Source organism: Ceratotherium simum, chromosome 5, assembly GCF_057802395.1.
Source record: "Ceratotherium simum simum isolate JZ-2026a chromosome 5, ASM5780239v1, whole genome shotgun sequence".
Lineage (NCBI taxonomy): Eukaryota > Metazoa > Chordata > Mammalia > Perissodactyla > Rhinocerotidae > Ceratotherium > Ceratotherium simum.
The window spans coordinates 67,522,360-67,545,828 of NC_141904.1; the positions used below are offsets into that span (position 1 = coordinate 67,522,360).

General features: G+C 39.1%; 1 protein-coding gene across 2 annotated transcripts in view; it reads left to right on the plus strand.

Annotated features, from left to right (window-relative positions):
- Positions 1–14,693, plus strand: part of TAFA1 (TAFA chemokine like family member 1) — a 485,854-nt gene extending 471,161 nt beyond the window's left edge. For both annotated transcript variants that reach the window (XM_087431302.1, XM_087431303.1), the window contains exon 4: positions 14,595–14,693. In XM_087431302.1, coding sequence (XP_087287428.1) covers positions 14,595–14,693 — 99 coding nt within the window. The remainder of the gene's footprint in view (positions 1–14,594) is intronic.
- Positions 14,694–23,469: the final 8,776 nt, after the last annotated feature.

Consider the following 23,469-nt stretch of genomic DNA (forward strand, 5'->3'; position numbering starts at 1 on the left):
TCCAGTAAAACTGCAAATATTTGTAAATGTCTTCAAATTCAATTTGGATTTATCTAAGTCCTTTACACAAATGTGTGAACCATCCACTTGTGTTTAAATTTATCTTGCACCAGTTTGGGGAATTCAGTAGCTACCATCTGCCTATTGAATCTGAACATTTATGGTTTAAAAACTTATATCACGTATTTCTGGTAATAAAGAGCTCAGTGGGGTATGACTAATATTGATATGAGCTTGTTCATCAAGTACGATGAATAATGTTATAACATAATTAGAGCAAATGCAAAGGGTTTCATCCAGAGCCCTTCTTTTGGTAAAAAGGAAAATATGGCTTATTTCGTAAGACAAGGATTTTTGAGTAAAGTAAAGCTTACTTGTTGTTTTTTTGGTGTGTAAATAGATTTATCTATTAATGGACTTGGCAAGCACATTGAGAAGTTTTACTACTTGGCTTTTTTCCATTATAGAATGATGAAGAATGTTTTCACCCACACACAATTCGAAATCCTTTTCTGATCAAATCCAGTGTAACTTTCACAAAGCAATATAGTGATTTTATAGTACAGTATATTATGCCAACTTGCCATTGTCGCTGATATTCTAAGTTATGGAGGATATAGAAATTGTTTATATGAGGAGATCCACACATTCCTCACCAGCATGGCATACGTACTCCCTCCTGGAAGGTTAAATATCTGTCATAATATGAGTTTCTCTTTTAATTAGGTTTGACAGTCCCATTTCAAAATCTGTTAGGGTTAGCTTGACAAAGAAGTATGTCATGTCTCTTTCCAGGAGCTGTCTACCTTCTAAATAAAAGATTTAGTGTCTAGCAAATTCTAGGGCTCAAGCCACCTCCATCTCATTTATAAATATAAGAAAAGATAAAAAGTATACTGAAGAATGTGAGGACTCAGGACCAGTGGCAGCAGTGATAGAATCTGATATCCTAGTACCTGTGGGCATACAAAAGGGATAACATAGAATCATGTTCACATTTCAAAGTAAATAAAGAGGAAGCCATTAATTGCACACACATGCCTCCCAAAGATCCCTTGCTATTAAAGATTTAAAATTTTTATGTTGAATAGGCCAGAATTTTTTTTCCCTGTAAAAGATCTCAGGAGCATATCAGTGGATGTTACAACACGCTCACATTATAAGTCCACAAGTGGCTCTCATTTTTTTTCAATTTATTTTGGTAGTTTGTTTCATTTTCAAAAAATGTTACGCTCTCATTTATTTATTTTGGTAGCTAGTTCATTATTAAAATAATAATAACTGATCACTAAACATGAAAGCCGGGACACCAACCATAACTGACTATATTTACAGACCAGGCCACGTTTATCCAGCTTATCTCACCTGCTTAAAGAGGCTGAAACCACAAAGACTCACATGCACACCATGAAGAAAACTAGACAGTTGTTCTCAACCATTGGGCCATGGCACATGGATATGTGGCTGTACATCATGGAGTGGGTTGCAAGTGATTTCTTACTATTCATCAAGTCTGCAAGTATATTTTTAAAGGAACTATAATTTGCTCAAGGGTAGTTGTAAATCAGCGCCTAAAAGACATATATGCCCACAGGAGCTAGCCAGATAACACAAGTTAGTTAACCAGGGTCACCTGTTAGTGCCTAAGCACACAGGGCTGAGGGTAGACACCTGGCACACTGCAGGGTTCCAGAAGCCAGCATTTGGTCCCACCCTATTGTTGCCATGCAACATTAGAGGACTAGAGTGGCCCAATTTCCAATTTTTTTTTTTTTAGGAAAATCTAGAAACACAGATGTTTATATGAAATCTCCAAATTTTACATATTTATAAGCCACTGAACTTTTGTCAAAAGATATGGCTAAAGACTCTATCCTGGGGTTGGCCCAGTAGCCGTTATGTTCACGGGTTCTGCTTCGGCAGCCCAGGGTTCGCAGGTTCAGATCCCGGGCGCGGACTGATGCACCACTTGTCAAGTCATGCTGTGGCGGCGTCCCATATAAAGTAGAGGAGGATGGGCATGGATATTAGCCCAGGGCCATCTTCCTCAGCAAAAAGAGGAGGATTGGCATCGGATGTTAGCTCAGGGCTAATCTTCCTCACACACACGAAAAAAGACTCTATTCTGTCTATGAGATACCAGTTTGCAAATCTGGCCTAAAATTACATTATTCTCATGGATTTGCATTCTCATGTGCTTCCTCTGGTGGTAGAAAAAATGATGGAGATAGAGCTAGTTTATAGTCCATTGCACATAACCTGCAGCCTGTCTTACTTTTGCCTCTGAGAATACTGTGGGTACAGAATAGACATCAGTTTTCCTCAACTGGGGGCATGCCAAGTTCGCAAAAAACGGTCAGCCACTGTACTAGAATAGAGTAAACGGATTAACTTCCATAGATGCCAACTTTGCAGTCACCAAGCTAGCGTGGGAGCAAAGTTTAGAGACTGGAAAGATGCAGTATAAGGTCAGAAGATCCCACCAGCTGGTGCTAAAAGACTTGAGAAGCTTGTGCATTTAGTTAAAAGAATGCTAGGTACTGGCTGCCCAATCAAAATGGCCTTCTCTCTCTGCTTCCACGTTCCACACACACCCTCCCACGTGTGTGAATTCTTGGTTACTTTGTCCCCGATCTGGATCCTCCTCCAGACGGCCAGAATGAGAAGCTCTCGAGGTTTCTCACCCTCTCACCTCTGCCATTCACCTCACCATTGTCATAGTTCCTCTTCTCCCTTTCACATTTCAGGCCTAAAAATCACTATATATATTGAAAATAACCCTAGTATTACAAGCCAAAAGAGCTCCCCAAAGATTCAAGTCCTTGCCCTTTACTTACAACCCAGAAAAGCCTGTACCCTCTCTCTCTGAGTTTTCATGTCTGTAAAATGGAGATCATTGTACGAAGTTTAAAGGTTATGGGAGGATTAGGGAAATAGAGAAAACGGAAATGTTTTATAAATGCAAAGCAGTAGGTAAGCTGTTATTATTATTATTATAGATTACTCCTCCTGTGTGTCACCTAGAAGCTCCTTCATCAGTGCTAGCCCCACTCAAGGCAAACAAAAAAACAAACTTGGAAAAAACAGCCAAAATACTATTTCACACTCTCTCTCTAGAAAGCTCAAAGACTAGACAGACTCTTGCTAACTTTGTAGAATTCCCCATTTGCTGTTACCACTGCTAAAGTTTTTAAGCCACTGGAAAATGCCAATATAACCCACATTTGATCAATGCCATTGACACAAGCAAGTAATTACATGTTGGAGAAAGCACCCTGCTGGTGTCCAGAATGTTTATCCAGAAGCTGAATTGCTAATGGCCTGAGCCATCTGGTGTGTAAGACAATTTTTAGCAGCTACACATAATGCCATCACCAGGCCACTCTTTCCCCACACCCAGCCCTCTTGTCGTTCAGGCTAATCGTTCAAGAAAATTCACATATAACCTTAGTTACTGCAGAGGTAAGACCTTTCATGCCCACTCTTACACCCACCTCACTGGTAAAGACTGCTTTCATGCATTCATTCACTCATTCAGTCAATAACCAAATACCTCTTGTAGCTTTACTATGTGTCAGGCACAGTACTAGATACTGAGGATGACTTCAGACCTCATATTATTCTAGGGGAAACAGACAAAAACAAAAGAGAATAAATAATCATAGATCATGATAAAATAAATGCAAAAGGACCCAAGAACATAAATAATGGAAGGGAAGCATGAACTGTAGGTAGGATAGTCAAGGAACATCTCTTGGCAGAGGTTAGTTTGAGAACTTAGTTTGAGAACTGGAAGATAGCAGGAAACAGCCACACAGAGAGCCAATGGGGAGTGGGGGTGAAGAGGTGGGGGTGTTGCAGGCGGACAGATTAGCATGTGCCAAGGCCCTAGCCAAGGAAGACCTCGATATATTTGCAACACTGAGAGAAAGTCTCTTTCAGTTTGCTGTCAAAGCAGTGTGATTAGAGCAAAGTGGCTTGACATTGGAAAGTAACCTTGGAGTCAGATCATGGGACCACATTGAGCATGATAAAGAGTTTGGGTTTTATCTGAGTTGTAGCAGGAAGCATGAAAACAGTTTTTTAAGCAAGGGGTGACACAATCTTATTTATCCTTATAGCAGACTCCGTTGGTGTCCATCCATATCCTCTCAATTAGTTTCATACACATGCAGGGCAGACCAGATGTACCAAGGAATCAGGAGAGCCACTGTTAACCATTGACAGATGAGACTTGATGTATAAATTCCCCAACTTCCTTGCTCCAAAGTGGGACAATTCCAAGGCGTGTTCTAAACCACCACTGTCCAGCAGAACTTTCTGCAATGCGAAAATAGTTCTATATCTGAGATGTCCGGTATGGTAGCCACTAGCTACATGTGGCTATTGAGCACTTGAAATGCCTCAACTATGACATACAAAGTGATTTTACTTTGATTTGATTTTATTAACTTAATAGACAGCCACATGTGGCTAGTGGCTACCTTATTGGATAGCACAGTTCTGTTCAGTCTTCGAGAGGTGCCAAGTGGCTGAGCCACAGTTGCCCAAAGTAAGAACGTACTCATAAACACACATTTTATTGGCTTTCTTTCATTTTCTGTCTCACTTCCTTACCAGCATTGCCTGGATTCACCTCTCAAATAAACTACTTGCATTGAAATCTCTGTCTCAGAGCATTCCTACAGAAAGACCCACCTAAGGCAATGTTTTAAGATGACCACTCTATTTCCAAAATGGAGAAAGATGAGAAGGGCACACAAGTGGAACTGAGGGGACCAGAAAGGAGGTTGTTATAGTATTTAGTAAACATACGTGCAGCACTTCCTTGTCAAAGCCTGAGGACAGAGCAGTAAATCATGCTTTTCCTTTTATAGAGGAGCTGACAGCTTAGATTCAAGTCTCAGCTATATCAGTCAATTGCCATTTCGCAGACTCAGTCATCTAAGGCCATCTTGACGAAACAAGAGTAAGGCTGTGCTGCATCTCTTAGAGGTAAGTCCTAGTGAGAAAGCTTTAGTCCCTCATGATTCAGCCTGTTCCTAGAAACCTAGCCTCATTGTCGATGAACAAAGTTCAAACTGAATTATTAATGAGAAAATTTCAAATTTGTCTTTAATCTAGTATTTTCTTTTACCAAATGGTACAACAAGCATGGCAACCTAGAAAGTGCATTGGACTAAAAGAACCCTGATTTCTAGTCCTGACTTAAGGAATCACTTAAACTTCTTGAAGTGGTTCTCAGAAATGGCATTCTGTGTAGACGACAGCAAATCATAACAATGGGAAAAAGTGATGAACTAGTTAAAGGACCAGTTTGGAATTTTAAAGGACATAGGCAAAAGATTCGCCAAAGGCAGAATAATCAGGAAAGACTATATATAAGAGTGACAGAGACCTCTAAAAATATAGTAGGAAGGTTAAATTGACTTATGACTTAAAATTGACTTCCAGAAATGTTACCATCAACCTAAAAAAACTTTTTGTAGCTATTTTCAAAGCAAGTAGGACACACCTACTGCCTGAAGCCAATAATGTATAGAAAATAGAGAATTCAGGTTTTTCTCAAGCAACTGTGTTGTTTCTGTTTTCTCTTTTCTATGTCAATAAAAATTATCTTCTGACAAAAAAAAGTCTGGAAGGAATATTGCTAAGAGAGAAATAAACTCAAGATAAGAGAAGAGATTTGTAAGACAGTATCTAGCTCTCCTCAATGATTCAAGTGCCTGGGTGCAGTGATGGGGGAAGAAGGAAAGTCCTGGTTTGTATTATGTATTGATTTCTGTGGCGTAAACACTCCCATCATGGCTGACTTCAAGCTACCAATGTGAAGTTGGGGAGAGATGTGTGTGATTGGCTCTCACAAGCCGGGAGAGCCAGCTCCAGCACATCGCTATCTGCAAGAGAGAAATCACATTCCTCGCACCAAAAAAAAACTACCAAAAAATTACCACACTCATGCCAGGGAATTTTGAGATCTCTGGGAGAGCCACTAGAAGTCTAGTGTTAGTTAAGTATAGTTACCATTGTTAAAAAGAGGAAGTGGATTCTGAAAACTGGAGACCAGTGACCCTGAGGTCAGCCTGGGGCAAGATTCCAGAGTAAGTCATTTAAGGAATTTTTATGAATAATTAGGGAAACGGTAATCACCAGGAGCCAACTTGGGTTTGCTGAGGAAAAAAATAACGCCAGATACATTTTTTTTTTTTTTTTGGTGAGGAAGATTAGCCCTGAGCTAACTTCTGTTGCCAATCCTCCTCTTTTCACTGAGGAAGACTGGCCCTGGGCCAACATCCATGCCCATCTTCCTCTGCTTTATATGTGGGATGCCTGTCATAGTATGGCTTAATAAGCGGTGCGTAAGTCCATGCCCAGGATCTGAACCCACGAACCCTGGGTTGCAGAAGCAGAGTGCAGGAACCCAACCACTGCACCACCCGGCCAGCCCCCCTAGATACTTTTTTCCATTGGCCCCACTGTTTTCTTTAACTAGTCTGAAGGATTTTTAAAAATTGATGGACATAATATGTCTAGACTTTAGCAGAGTATGAGGCTAGGCCAAAGATTGGCAAACTATGGCGCTTACGCTAAACCTGGCCTGCTGCCTGTTTTTGTAAATAAAGTTTTATTGTAAAACAGCCACTTGTTTACATGTTGGCTATTGCTGCTTTTAAATTACAACAACAGCTGAATAACTGCAATGAAGATATTATGACTCAGAAAGCCTAAAATATTTACTATTTGGCCCTTTATGAAGTTTGCCAACCTCTGGTCTACTATGGAAAAGGCTGGATGATACTAAAAGTTGTGTGGGCTCATAACCATAATGAATAGCCATATTCAAATGTTTCTAATTCACAGAATAATTGTATCCTGGAGAAAGATTTCTAGTAGCAGAATCCTGAGTTCTGTCCTGGCCGTGTCCCGTGCAGTGTTGTATTATCAACTGTGTGAAAGAGGGTATTGACGTGCTGTGCAGACCAGTTTTGCAAATGATCTACAGTCAACAACCTAGCATGGTTAAATCAAGTTCAAGCATATAGACAGCAGAGGAAAGCAGTTACGATGGTTAGAAACAGTTGAAGGACATGATGTTTAGATTTGTGGGAAAAGAGTAAGCAGATCAAGAATGAGAAGATGCATTTAAATATTTGAAGGTCTGTCACTTAGAAGAGGGATTAAATTAGTTTCTAAAGACTGTGTGGAATTTATAGCTAAACATATTTCAGTTTAATATAAGAACAATTTACCCAGTAGACTTTCTTTAGTAGGTAGTAAGTTTCTTTTTAGGAATAGTATTCAAACATAGACCAGAAGAACTCATTCTTAGGAGTGCTGTAGAAGGATTCATGCCTAGGCAATCTTGCACTTCTCAGAATTTGAGATTATCTGAGCCTGATTTCTTATCATATAGGAAAATAGAATTAGAGATGCTCTGTAATGTCAGATTTTTATGATACAACAAATTCTTAAATTCTGAAGAGCGACTCAAACTGCCTATATCCAGATTGCTTGGTTCAGATGTACAGATGTCCCTTAATGGCCCCAGAAGCATTGCTTACCATCAAAAATAGGTCCTCCTTCCCAATTTCAGCAGCTTCTGTTTCTTCAAAGTAAGTCGGCCACACCTGGAGCAAGTTAGTTTGAGCATTAATCAGTCAGTCACAGTAACAACAGGGTGATGATGTCAAGAACTTGGAGTCATAGGAATTTTATAATAAACCAACAGCGCTTTGTTATGGAGACTGGCCAAAAGACTTCAGGATGTTCGCTCAGGTATAACTACAACTGTAAGGATGAACTAGCTGGAAGTTGGATAACAGGGAAGCGGACCAAAAACAAAATGGTTGAAGGCAGGAATTGGTTCAAAAACGTAAACTTGAGGGGCCAGCCCCATGGCCCAGTGGTTAAGTTCGGCATGCTCCACTTCAGTGGCCCAGGTTCATGGGTTCAGATCCCAGGCATGGACCTACACCACTCATCAGCCATTGTGGCAGCGACCCACATACAAAATAGAGAGAGATTGGCACAGATGTTAGCTCAGGGCTAATCTTCCTCAAGCAAAAAAAAGAGGAAGATTGGCAATGGATGTTAGCTCAGCGTGAATCTTCCTCAGCAAAAAAAAAAAAAAAAAAAGTAAAATTGAACAAGTCACTCAATATTTTAGCCAGGGATGTCTCTACTACCTTTACAATGATTTATCAGACTATAGATATCATCTAATTATATACTAGATTTTAAAAGGCAATAACATGTATGAGTAGTAATTTTCAATAAATGAAAATTCATCTAGACAAAAGTCTCTCAACTCCATTTCTCATTCCAGTTTTAACATGCTACTTACAAGCTCAATGCTCTTTCCAGGAATATCTAAATAAAAGACCATCAGATATTCCTTTGCTCTGTTGCAAGTTTTGTTTTCCTTATGTGGGAGAAAGTCATTAAATGGGAACAGTCAGTGTTTAACTAAGGTGCCACATCCTTCGTTAATTAACCTGTCACTGTGGCAAATTTACCTAGAGTCTGACAGCAAAATGTAGATCACTTGTCCCAAATACCCTAAGGTGGTGAATGATGCCTGCATGCACACAAACGCCACCAAGGAAATGTGTGGCCTATGTCAGAGGGACATCACTCCACAAATAATCTCTTTCTAATCCTGCCCTAATACAGTGATTGTCAACCTACAAGATCCGATGCCCCCTTTAGACATCACCTTACCCTCCTGAAATGAAATTCATGGATAATATAAGTTCCCTATACATGTAATTCCAAGAAAGTAATATAATTCACAAACATAATATAAAAGAGAAATGAAAGAAAATCAGTTTATAAATATTTATTTTAGGGGCTGGCCCGGGTGGGATAGTGGTTAAGTTTGTGCACTCGGCTTCGGTGGCCCAGGGTTCATGGGTTCAGATCCCAGGTGCGGACCTATGCGCCACTCATCAAGCCATGCTGTGGTGGCATCCCATGTACAAAAATAGAGGAAGATTGGCACTGATGTTAGCTCAGCGACAATCTTCCTCAAGCAAAAAGAGGAACATTAGCAACACATATTAGCTCAGGGCCAATCTTCCTCACCAAAAAAATAAATAAATAAATATTTATTTTAGTTTGAAAATTCTCTTCCACATAAGGTTAGAAGATATAATGAAATACTTAAAGGTTTGAGCATACTTATAATGACGAAGTTTAGATTTAAGAGAAGTAAAATTTACCCAGATGAAGTTGACACACTATATTTTAAAATACAGACTAAGTAAAAGAAAAGATGTGTATATATAAAACCAGGAATGCAACATCTGTAAATAAAAACTAAAACAAATAGGTTTATTGCTGACTCAAATCCACAATCCATGTTCCTATTAGTAATGCAATTTTTCTAAAATGGCAACTAATTGTTGATAACATGCAGAAAAAAAACAGGGCAATCTTTCCCCCTTTACGTGGTAGTTGTACTCCTGAGTAATTTTAGTGTAGATCAAAATCATGCCAGCACAAATGGCCATTGATTAACGAATGGCTGAAACAAATGGGCTTATCCATACGACAGAATATTACTCAATTGTAAAAAGAAATGAAGTACTGATACATGCTACAGCGTGGATGAATTTTGAAAACAGTACACTGAGTGAAAGAAACCATACACAAAAGGTCACATATTATACGAGTCTACTTTTATGAAATGTCTAGAATAGTCAAATCCATAGAGACAGAAAGTAGATTAGTTTCCAGGGGCTAGAGAGAAGAGAGAATGGGAGCATGAGTGCTAATTGGTTGTTTGGGATTGATAAAAAATGGTCTGGAATTAGTGGTGACGGTTGCATCTTATGAATATACTAAAAACCATTGACTTGTATACTGCTTTAAAAGGGGGAATTTGGGGCCGGCCCTGTGGCTTAGTGGTTTAAGTGCGTGCGCTCTGCTGCTGGCGGCCTGGGTTCGGATCCCGGGCGCGCACCGACGCACCGCTTCTCCGGCCATGCTGAGGCCGTGTCCCACATACAGCAACTAGAAGGTTGTGCAGCTATGACATACAACTATCTACTGGGTCTTTGGGGGAAAAAATAAATAAATAAAATTATAAAAGGGGGAATTTTACGGAATGTTAGTTATGCCTCAATTTTTCTAAAAACATACAAAAAATTACTTTTTTGAATCTGAATTCACTTCTGGATTCAGACCATTATAAACAGGTTTTTCACTTACATTAACACTCACTGCAAAATTAATAATTCATTGGGACAATAATTCTCCCTTGAGCAGAAATATGTCATGCACTTCAGGACATATAGCATTTCTCCCAGCCCACCACACAGTAGTAGCAGCCCACAATCCCTGTAACAATCAAGAAATCACTGGACAATTTCCACATGGCCCTAGAGGATAAGGTAATGGCCTTGTTGAGAACTACTGTTATAATAGCATGCAAAAATAAGCAAAACTATCAATAACTTGCATTGCAACTTTCTGGATTTCCAAACTGGTGACGAGCCACCATTTACCACCACTTAGAGACCACTTCAAGGGCTATTCAAGCTGTATTAGTTGGCCCTTTCAGCTGCTCTCCCTCCCATTCCATCCAACTTTTAAGACAGCAGGGCAGAATGTACTCTTGTCCAGTGATCCGTGAAATATTTGCAGGATTCTGTTTAGGTTTTTTCTAAATAAGTATTATTAGGATGTGTGGTATTTCTCAGATTTTGCAGCATCCCTTAAGGTTCAATAATAGTGTGTTTCTCAAGGAGTTCAACAACTTTATAGTTGAATGGTACTTTGAGATAGAGGGTGAAAAACAAAGCAAAAAATAAAAGCTTCCAAGCTATTTAGAATGTTTTCCTGTTTCTCAAAGATGTTTTGTTCTTATTTTTTCATTTAAAAACAGCAGTTAAGAGGACCTCAAGGCATGGAAAGGGCTTCAAACGTGAAACTGAGTAGCTGACTGCTTGCAGAATGGAAGGAGAACCATGGGCTGCTCGTGTCACAAAAAACAGCAAAGAATCTTTTCAGTTTTTCTTTTCACGAAGTGGCCCCTTGCAAGTGCAGAAGGTTTAAAACCAGGATCTAAGTCAGTGATTCCTAAACCAAATTTGGGCACACACAAGGACGTCTCTAACAGTTTCAAGGAGAGTCTAAAATTCTCCAAGTACTTCATTTTTATTTGCAATCTTTTTCAAAATAAAATATGCCCCCGGAGTAACTTAGAAGAGGTGGGCAATGCAACCCAGACTTTCTCAAAAGTAATATCCCAGCCTGCTGGGCACTGGCCAATACCACAGCAAGAAGACTTTCTACAGCCTCCTGTGAACCATGCCCACTTGTGGGGCGGGATTTTGATGAAACAATTATTCAGCTTAAACAGTGACAATAGTCCCAGAGGAGAAAAGAGGCATTTTTAGTAATTCCATTTGGTCTCCTAACATAAGCACAGTAAATTCTACAACTGTAAATAAAAACTCTTTTTTGTCAAATATTTTAATCTCAACATATAATTAGTTATTTCTTTGAATTAAGTGAAATCTAGCTTTCAAATTGATCACGCAGCATTTCATGTTGGTTCAAGATTATATCTAAAAAGAATAACAGATTTGGGTCAGATCAAACACACTATTAGAGAAACTCAAGATGGACTAAAGATGTATTGGGGAGCATCTTTCAATTTGCAAGAAATGATGATCATTATGTTCGTTTTATAACTTATGAGATATTTAACAGTTTTCAGTGACATTTGAGATGTGTACGTGTGTGAGGCACAGGGATTTTATAGAGGGAGCTTTGAAGTTCTATGAATTTCAGATCTGACAACTCAAAACCTAGTTTAAGCACTTGATAGAAAAGTGACTCTTATAGGCCCTCACCTTACCCTGTCTGCTCTTAGAATTGCCAGCTCTTAGAACTGCCAGCTCTAAGCCCATAACACCCATAACACACAGGAGCATTCCTAGGTCTATTTCTTGTTCCATGCTGGAGCTCTTTTTCTTCTTTTTTTTATTTTTTAACTTTTTTCGTGTGTGTGTGTGAGGAAGATCAGCCCTGAGCTAACATCCATGCCAATCCTCCTCTTTTTGCTGAGGAAGACCAGCCCTGAGCTAACATCTATTGCCAATCCTCCTCCTTTCTTCTCCCCAAAGCTCCAGTAGATAGTTGTATGTCATAGTTGCACATCCTTCTAGTTGCTGTATGTGGGACGCCACCTCAGCATGGCCGGACAAGCAGTGTGTTGGTGAGCGCCCGGGATCCGAACCTGGGCCGCCAGGAGCGGAGCACGCACGCTTACATTAAGCCACGGGGCCAGCCCCATTTTTAACTTTTTATTATAGAAAATTTCAAGCATAAACAAAAGTAGATAGAATAGTATAATGAACCCTTGTTTACCCATCACCCAGCTTTAACAAATACTAGTACACAGCCCATCTTATTTCATCCACATCCCCACCAACTCTCCCCACCCCAGATTATTTTGAAGAAAATCCTATCATCTCATCTGTAAATATATCGGACTGTAAAAAATAAGGCATCTTTAAAAAAACATATTCACAATATGGTTATCAAAACTAATGAGCAATTAACAGTGTAATTAATATCATCAAATATCAAGTCAGTGATATTTGTGCTTTTCTGATTGTCTCATAATTTTTCAGTAAATTGCTTGAGTCAAGATCTAAATAAGTTCTGTACATGACAATTGGTTGATATGTTTCCCCAGTCTCTTTTATAGGTTTCTCTTCCGTCTTGCTTTTTTTGCCTTGAAAAAAATTTTTTAAGAAGTAGATTGTCCCTGTCCTGTAGAATTTTCCCAAAGTGTTCATTTTCTGAACTACATCTTTGTGGTTATTGTTTAAAACATTCTTCTGTCTCTTGAATTTCCTATAAGTTAGTAGTTAGATCAAGAGGATGGATCAGATTCACACTGTATTTTTTAATTCTTTCTTTGTTTGGGCAAGACTACTTCACAGGCGAAGATGTATACTTCTGATGTGATCACTGATGATCACGTGGTGATCAATGACATCACAAAAAGAGACAACCAGACATTATGTGCCTCCTGATGGAAGTATACATCATCAATGATCACTGCTCAGATCCATTAATTTCTTAGCAGTTACAGACAGTGATATTTTTAATTCTATCATTCTTTCTTTGTTTATTAGCTGGAATACCTCTCTAGAGAGGAATTTTTCCTCATCATTATGTAGAGGTACAGATTTTATAAGAAGGCGTGATAAATGCTTGATTCTCTTAGTTTATCAGCTTTCAAAATATTGAGATGTTTCACTTGCATGCCCGGAAGTGACCAATGAATTTTTTAGTATCATTATGACTTGATGGAAGTAAAAAATATTTGATGTGTCTTCATTCTTTGCATGTATTGTCCTTATTGAAGCTTGAATTGCTCCATCTTTGGCCAAGTGAAATTTATTGAGGTCTTACTAGTGACTTTTAAAGGCAAACCAGAAAGGAATTTCAGTAGGAATTCCAAGGGCTTTCTGAGCAGCAGATTACGAACTTCCCTTTGTAGAGTGCTTCACAAAGTGCTAACACTCTTTCATCTCATTTGGACTCACCCAAAGTCATAGTAACGTTGGAGGCGACCTTTCAGACGGTACATGGTGGTGTCCATGTTGAACAGTAGAGGACACACAGCCCAGATAAATGAAGCAACTCTGCCAGGATCACCAGGGCTTCTTGATAGTAGAGCTGTGGTGAGGTATCAGGTCCTCTAATTTCAGGGCTCTTAACACTATCTTAATAACTCTAAGCCATATCATCCTTATTATTATTCCCAACACAATCTTGAGAACAATCTTAGGCACCTTCTTGATACTAGAAAACACAAATGTGGGATTGAATCAACACTATTACTCCTTCCCACAGAACATTTTCATGGTTTGGGCCAACATGGTGGATTATAGCATGCTATATATTCCTTTGATTAGAACCACAGTCCATAAAGTTCATCAAAAAGTCCATTCCCCAGGATGGAGGAAGATTGAGAAGGTGCTCAGAGTGAGCACTTTATAGAGAGCAAGTCTTATTTCAACAAGCCCTTTTTGGTTGAGCAGAACTAGGAATAAGGTGGAGATAAAAGAGGAGACTTTAAAAAAATTTTTTTCAGGTCAGACTAGCTTTTCCTGGGAGAGATTAAGCCCTGTGATAGGTATCTTACCACTGTGAAGCATTTTGCTCTAACTCAATAAACTGCATCTTTTTCCTGCTGACTGGAGATATAAAACAAGCATAATATCTTAAGCATGTTTCAAGTAGATTAGCTGCAATCGTAGTGCTAATGCTCTAATGCTCTTCAACCATTCCCTGTTTTCCTCCATCACAGTTCCTATTACACAGTACGGTTCAGTGAGGTAGGGAATAAGCCGGAATGTGCTGAAAAGTCAAGCAATGATTTTGTTCTCCTAGTAAAGTAACATTTACATAATAAGATGAAATATAATGTTTCTCTTAGCGACTCTAAAGAAACAATTGACTGGAAAAAAAATGACTGTGACTCAAATTAATATGAAGGCAAGGGTATTTCAGTAAAAGAATAGCAACAGATGCTAGTAACATCTCTCCACATTTGTTCCCTATTACAGAAGCTGCTCTCTCCCAGTAGAGACCCAGGGACCTCTGGATTGCTTAATGGGCTACCTGGAAGTAAGTGGATGCCACAACAGTATGAAACATCTGAATGAAAAGCTAAAAATGAAATCAGCCAGGTTTTAACAGATGTCTAGATATGCAGGTTTCTTACACCAAATAGCTAGATCCTGGGTTAGCAAACTTTTTTCTGTAAAGGGCCAGAAAGTAATTATTTTAGACTTGCAGGCAACTACTGAATTCTGCCAACATGGCGTGAAAGAAGGCATAGGCAATACATAAACAAATAGGACTGTATTCCAATATAATTTATTTATAAAATTATTTACAAAACCAGCAGCAGGCCAGATTTGGTGTGTGAGCAATAGTTTGCAGACCTTTCATATAGATGATGACAGAGTATCTTGCTTTCATGTGAGAATTTGGCACTTAGTTGCAGGTTGAGAGGAAAGGTGCAGATTATAGGAAATTTTTCTTAAAAGTGGCTCAGGTAGGAGGTCACAGCTCAAATTTCTACAGGGTGAAAAGTTTCACTTACATGAGAGACTTAGGCGTGTGTAAGTTGTTTGGAAGTAGTAAGAATGTGGCTAAGCAGAAAGAACTCGCCCTCCTAGTGTAAGGGGACCTGTTACTTAGTTGTACCTGACTGTCACCATGTGGCAACATCCAGTGTCACCATCTCCTCTAATTGTTCAGTGAAATCTCCCTATTTTTATATGTTGGAAAATAATTGAGAATTTTTACGACAATGTACAGGCAAACCAATACAAATGTCAGGGCATCCAGAAAAGTACCTCATAGGCACACAGTAGTTTCTCAATAAATATGTGTTGGAAGGGAAGAGGAGAGGGACAGAGGGGAGAAGAGAGGGAGGGAGAGACTGAGAGGAAGAAAAAAGAAAAGTGAAAAGCAGAAAAAAATAAGAAAGAGACAAATGGCCAAAACCATTCCTTAAGCCAACAAATGTTCATTTCTCCTTCATGTCACAGTCTCCTTCCATCCGGCACTGAGATTCTTCACCTTTTTGTGTCTTGTACCCTTTAGAAAGCCTGTCAATGCTTTTTCAGGATAGTAGTTTTAGAATGCATGAAATAAAATACATAGGATTTAAAGAAAATTATATTAAAATTCAGTAATCAAAATATTTTTTAGAAAGTGAGATATAGTACTATATGTGCTTCTTTATTAAAGCATTAAATAACTAAATCTAGCAGCAGGTTTAATAACTATCACAATTTTAAAGCAGTGTTAAGTGTAAAACAATTTTGAAATATCTGCAACAACTGTAATGTGATGAGAAGTCTCTGTGATTTTTCTAGGTGACAAAGTCATAGGTCATGCTTAAATCATTGTGGTTATTTGCTTACACTCATAATAGGAGGAAATGTTAAATTTAAGTTAGAGTTTCATGAAAATAGAGATGTAATATTTCTCTAACCAAGCTTATAGACTCCTTAAACTTTATCTATTGACTAACAGTCCATGGGCTCAAAGCTAAAATTACCTGAGGGGCTCTGCAGGTTCTGGGCCTGTGGAACCTTCCTTCGAGCCTCTGCTTCCTACTAGCAGTCAAGGAAGAGAGAGCAAGCACAGAGGCCCATTCTGGAGTGTTAAGGGGCAGGCCTGGAAGATAAAATACAACTGCCACAATCCATGAAGCAGAAGTCTGGCTCCCGGCCCATCTAACTGCAAGAGTGGCTGGGAAACGCAGTCCAGTTGTGTGCCCAGGAAGGAAAAAAGACCCAATGGCAAACACCCAGCCAAGTCTTCACCACAACCTCCCCTCCAGTGCACTGCACAGAAGACCTTTGGAAGCTGTAGGAGTCAGCTGGGGCTGCCACAACAAAACACACAGACTGAGTGGCTTAAATAACAGAAATTTATTTTCTCACAGTTCTGGAGGCTGGGAAGTCCAAGATCAAGGTGCTGGCTGATTCGGTTCCTGGTGAGATCTCTCATCCTAGCTTGTAGATGTCCACCTTCTCACTATGTCCTCATATGGCGAAGAGAGAGAGTTCTCTGGTGTCTCTTCTTATAAAGACACTAACCCTATTGGATCAGAGCCCCACTACTATGACCTCATATAAACTTAATTACTCCTTATAGGCTCTATTTCCAATTGTCACGTTGGGGGTTCGGACTTCATGTAAGAATTTTGGGAGAACATATTGCAGTCCATAGCAGAAGCCATATCAAGTTTCTTTAAGACTTAGAGAAGGGAGGATGTTTTGTTCAGAGTGTTCCTGTTTGCTTGATCCCAATATGGTAAACAGCTCCACATTTTTTCATTTTCATGTTTTATCCTGAAGCAACAGAGCATTACATTAATTGACTTATCTTATTAATTCAATAAGCTGCTTCCAGGATGAAATGCTTAGCTATGCTTGCTTGTTTTGGGTCTTTTTTGGTTGTTGGGAGAAAGCTTCAAGGCTCAAACTGTTCTGCTGTTTTACACAGTCACTGAAAATTTTTATGCACTGATGAAGATTTGCCACATTTGGAATTACTACAAACTGCTAGTTTCTCCTTCTATTATAATTTAATTCACACTTTTTAGTATGATAAGAAAATATTAGGTACTTCACATATTGTAGTAAGATATTTGCTGATAGATAGTTCATACTGTGTTTTAGCATTTATTTTAAATGGCATTCAATGCAGCAAATTTTACAGCCTCTATTAAAGCCCAAGGCAACTCTCATGTGACAACAGTAACTCTAGCCTAAAACAGTGAAAGGTGGACTTCAGTCAAATTGTTTTTTGAAAACAAAATTAGGAACTCAACTGAGTAGAAAGTGAAAACTTTTTTACAAACATGGGGAAAAAAATCTAGATATTTAATTATCAGATCCTTATGTTGTACACCTTAAATGTACACAATGTTGTATGTCAATTAGATCTGAATAAAACTGGAAAAAATCTAGATATTTAAGAGACTAAAATCTTGCAGGAATTAAAATAAATCTTGATAGTGACTTTTAAAGGACTTTCCAGACTTATATTATTGGTTTCCTTCTTCCCAGAATCCTTTGGCACAGCACCAAAACAGAGTGTACAGATGGGTGCCTAATGTGTGTCTTTAAGGAGATTTATATTGATGATGATAAATATGCTATTTTGTGAAACCACATGGGACAGGTACCAAACCATGGTAGGGAGATGTTTTAAACAATTACTAGCAATTTAGACACTAATCTCAAGGACAATTTGAAATTTACACCATTATTATATAAACAGCATTTTAAAGCAAAAGTAAAGACAGTCTCCTCTCTCCACAAGGATACACAGATGTGTATGTGTTTTGTTTTGCTTTTTAGCAAAGAAGCCATTGAACAATAGTTTTTTGAAAAATCCAAGAAGTTTTAAAATGCTTATTCCACAAAATGTTTGGTATATTGAGCCTGCAAAGCAGCTCGACCTAGACAAGTGGGTTTAATAAGAATAAAGATTTGTGGCCCAATGCCCACTTAAGTCTGGAACAAAATGTGGAACCACATATTATTTTAAACTCTTCCCTGGTGTATTGTACCAAAACCTGATGAAAATCAAAGATTAATGCATTAGGTAAATGGGTTTTTATTGCAAAGAATTGACTTTTTGACAGGTTTTCCAGTACTAATATTATGAGAATTGATAATGATGAAAATTATAAAGTTAGTAGCTCGGATTATGAATCTTATGTGATCTTAGAACATGCTCAGTTAGCAGTAGAACTTGAGAAACCACTTCCTTGCTTCCACACAAAAAATAGCAAAAGAACTGGAAACACATGAATCCATGCATTTATTCATTCATTTGAAAATTTCATTCATTTATTTAAAATACATTTATTTAAAATTCATCCAATTATTCAACAAATTTTTCTTGAATACTTACTGTGCACCAGGGGTTTTCCCATTCATTTATTTTATTGCACATTTTTTCCCATACATTTCCTGAAAAAAATAATTGAAACAGTAGAGAGCATATAAAGGAAAAACTAAAGTCTCCCTTTACTCTTCCCAATGGCACTATCTTCACCATAACCAACCAAACCCTAGATCAGGAGCGCACAACCAACGAGCCCACAGGCTAGATTTTATTTTTGTACATTCCATGAACTAAGAATATTTTCTTACATTTAAAAACAAAAAAAATGAAGAATACGCAACAGAAATCGTTATATGGCCTGCAAAACCTTAAAATATTTATAGTCCACCTTTTTACAGAGAAAAGTGTTTAACCACTGGCATAGACGTCCAGACCTTTTTCTAGGTGTGTATGTGTGTGAGTGTGTGTGTGTGTGTATACATATATGAACACGCAAATGGACATACAGATATCTATAGTTTTATTTTTTATTTGTTTATATAAATAAATTTACATTTATTCATTGCTCTGCAACTTGCTTTTTTTACTTAATAGTATATCTTGAAGATTGTTCCGAGTAAGCATATTTATCTCAGCCTCTTCTTTTCTAACTTCTAATAGCATCTTATACATAATCTATTTTCCCTGCCTCTATAGAGCCATTGCCCCCTCTTCAATTTGGAGCAACACCTTCTCTGAAAAATCTCCCCCACACATCTTCAGTTTAGCTCTCAACCACATGTCCCCATCTTCCATTTCAAACATTCATCCACTCGTTTATTCATTCCACAAATATTTTTTGACACATACTATATATCAAGTACTCTTCCAGTCCCTGAAGATTTAACAGTGAAAAAAACAGACCAAAATTCTGGCCTCATAGATCTTACATTCTAGTAGAAGAAACAGAACCAAGTGAAATATAATATGACTCCAGAAAGGGCAATATGAAATGTCGGATGGTGGGGCTTGAAATGGAGATGGGGTGGTCGTAGATAGCCCCAATGAGAAAGTGACTCTTGAGAGATGACCCTTAGGAAATGAGGGTGCTAGCCATGAGAATATCTGAAGGGAGGCATTCTGGATAGAGGGAAAAGCAAGTGGAAAGGCCCTAAAGTGGGTGTATGCCTGACAAATCTGAGGAAGTTCAAAGATGGCAGACAGATCAACACGGCAGAAGCAAAGTGAATGAGGAAGAGAGTAATGGAGATGAGGTTAGAAAGATAATGAGGAGGGCCGGCCCCGTGGCTTAGCGGTTAAGTGCGCACGCTCCACCACTGGCGGCCTGGGTTCGGATCCCAGGCGCGCACCGACGCACTGCTTCTCCGGCCATGCTGAGGCCGCGTCCCACATACAGCAACTAGAAGGATGTGCAACTATGACATACAACTGTCTACTGGGGCTTTGGGGCAAAAAAAAGGAGGAAGGATTGGCAATAGATGTTAGCTCAGAGCCGGTCTTCCTCAGCAAAATGAGAAGGATTAGCATGGACGTTAGCTCAGGGCTGATCTTCCTCACAAAAAAAAAAAAAAAAGAATGGTCTTCCTTTCTTAAAAAAAAAAAAAAAAAGAAAGAAAGATAATGAGGACCTGTACTATGTGAGACCTGTGGGTCATAATGGGGACTTTGGTTTTTATTGCAAGTGAGATGGGAGCCATGAAAGGGTATTGAGCAGAAGAGGGACATGGTCTGATGTCCTTTTAACAAAATCCCTCTGGTTGCTTTGTTGAAAATAGACCATGGAGACATAAGCACAAGAATAGAAGCAGTTAGACCAGTTAGGAGGCTGTGATCACAACCCAGGCAAGATATGATGGTGGCCCAGAACTAGGGGGTAGCAGTTGGATGTATCATGGACTGAATGTTTGTATCCCCCCAAAATCCGTATGTTGAAATCTTAACCCCAAATGTGATGATACTTGGAGGCTGAATCTTTGGGAGATAATTAGGTTTAAATCAGGTCATGAGGGTGGGGGCTTAATGTCCTTAAAAAAGAGGAGGAAATACAAAGTCCCTCGCTCTGCCCTACACCATGTGAGATACAATGAAAAGATGGCCATCTGCAAACCAGGAAGAGGACCCTCACCATGCACCAGATTTGGCAAACCTTGATCTTGGACTTCCCAGCCTCCAGAACTGTGAGAAATAAATATTTATTGTTTAAGCCACCCAGTCTATGGTAATTTGTTATAGCAGCCTGAACTGATGAAGACAAGAGAGTAAGAAATGGATGCTCTAGAAAGCCAGAGTAGGGGAAAACCACTTTTGAGACTCCATCACACTGATCAATAGACAACTCCCTCTCATTCAACAAATGATGAGAATGTGTTACAAGAAGAATCTTCAGATCTCAGGGAAAGACCAAGGTCAGCCTAAAAAATAAGTCTTAATGTCTGAGATCATATCTTACAGGGTAAACATCTTTAAGGTAGACGTTTATTAGCTATTTTAAGATCAAGGCCATATTCTCATGAAGTGTCATCTTAGAAGGTTAGTCGTAGGCCCTGTTGTAAAACCAGTCAAACTGAGAGAAGGAAATAAGGTTTCTCTTTGCAGCTACTCCAAGAAAGAGTCCAATCATATGTGCAATTTTTTGTGACAGAAAAATAAAAAGAGTCTGGGTCTAGGCCAAAGAACAAGGAAGTTCCCAGAGAGTAGGGCTTTTGGGCAGTAGCCAGAAGGTAGATATGGGCAGAGCCTAAGAAACAGCCAGGTGTGGTCATGACAGGCTCTTGGTCAGCTCCTGAGGGCTGATTTTCAGTAGACTGGGGCAGCTCTGCCTGGCACTCAGGAGTCTTCTTTTCTGGTGGGCTTGACTTCTTCGACTATCAGTGGAGGGCACACACCAGCGTTCCTCTGCTTCTCCAACTGAAAGAGTATGGCTTTTCTCTTTCTCTTTCGAAATCCCAGAGAGTTGAGGTGAGTTCTACTGTGTTGAAATGCCTTCTCAGAGACATAGTATCAGAGGCAAGTTCTGAGTCAAGAGTCTCAAGAACATTGGGGAGAATCTGAAACCCAGAAGGTTCTGTGACTTTGTTAGGGCTTTATCTACCTTTAAAACGATAATGATGTTTGGATATGGAAACTGGGCTTAGTGTATGCCAAGGCATATAAGACCATTTTCCCTTCAATGAGAGGCACCATGAGGTTGGAGGATATCGGGACAGTTATTATTTAATTTTTGTCTCCAAGAAAAGGGAGAAACCCAAAATATGTTTCTACCTTTGGGAGAAAAACACTAATAATAATTTTAAATATGGTAGCACTACTAATACCATTATATAGATCAGATTCTTTTGGTAGAATGGCAGAAAAATGACTCAAAAAGAGAAGGTATTGACTCATCTAGCTGTGAAGTCCAGGAGTGGACACAGGCATAGAAGATATTACATGTTGGGCATAGCAGATTCCAGGGGCTCAGACGATGTTCAGTTGCCTTTCTTTCTCCATCTCTAGTTCTACTTCCAATATGCTTTGGCCTCCTTTTTATTCTCCTGCCGTGTAATTGGATAGATTACAGCCAACAGTCCTATGCGTATGTCAGTCTTTCTCACAATTTGTGATCAAAGCAAAAGAGGATACATATTCTCCAAAATTCCAGCAGAGATGTCCAAGGAGGACTGTGACTGGCCTATCTGAGTTGAGTATCCATCCCCACACCACTCACTGCAGCCAGAGGGAGAGGGTGTATTGGCCAGAACTGATTACATGCTCATCTTTGGGCTCACGGAGCAGGGGCAGCCACATGCAAAATCATACAGAAAATAGGAGGAATGATCCTCAAAATAAAGTAGAATTGAGGAGATAAAAATATATGTGTCCACTGTAAACATATTTCTTGATTCTAAGAGAAATATATCCTCTTAGATTACCCATATCAAATTACCCACATTTTAATGTATATTTTCAAAACAATGTATGTATACATTTTATATGGAAACATCCCTTTTTTCAAGCTAATGTTAACTTTTTATTGAAGTGTAGTGTGCATACATACATATACAAAAGTGTGCATTTCATAAGTGTACAGCTCAATGAATTATGTGGTAGTATTTCATTTCTTCTCAAAAGGTTTAAAAGTGTTTCTTATGTTCGAAAACGGCTACAGAGCTTAACCCAAAGGAGACAATAGATTGGTAGAGATGTGTTGAGGAAATCTCCAAGAAGGGAGGGCTGAGGGGAGATGGTGGTGGGGACCAAATGTCTGAAGCTCATGAGCTGTCAACTGTGGAAGGCAAACGGGCCCTGTAACTTATTCAGCATGGTTTTCTACCAGCTGGATCTGACTTTGGGTCTAGCTCACGCATAACAGTAAAATCTTACCAAGTATTTATTGAGATGAGCTATTGGCTTAATAAGAGAGAAGTTTCAGACTGCTACCTGATTCTCTACAGGTGAGGAGGGAGATGCTACCAAGAAGCTAAGTCTCTGTCCTGGTGTGTCCAGCTTACATATCTGGAATACACAGGTCATCAGATGGCTTCACCCACCCCTTTTACTACGGTAGGGACTCAGGATCCCTTTCTAATTGTTAGACTAGAGATCAATTTCTCAGGCAAAGTTGTAGATATCTCACTTTTGCCCCTCTGTATCTACTCTCTACCCCCTCTCTGCCTCAAGGCTAACCTGTATCTATGACATTAGCAAGTTTCCATATTTCCTGGCTGTCATTTGGGTTCAGCCAACAGACAGCATGAGCAGGAAATTGGAAGGAGGAAGAAAACTGAGGTCAGAGTATTGATTCCCAGATCCCTCCCTGCACATTGCATGGGATACAATGAACCAAATGTCATCTACCTGCTGACCCTGGACTAGATGAGCTAAAACTTCCCACTCACCTCTTAATGTCCTTAATTCCTTATTTCTCCTTTTAATTTTTTTCTAATTCTCGTTTTTCAACTTATTCTATATGTTTCAGTATTAGAAACCATAAGTGCCCTCTCTTGTCTTTGAAGTCACTCCTCAATATCTTTTGGCCTTAAGTTTGCAAACTTGGATTTCAGACTTTCCTTTCTTCTTCTG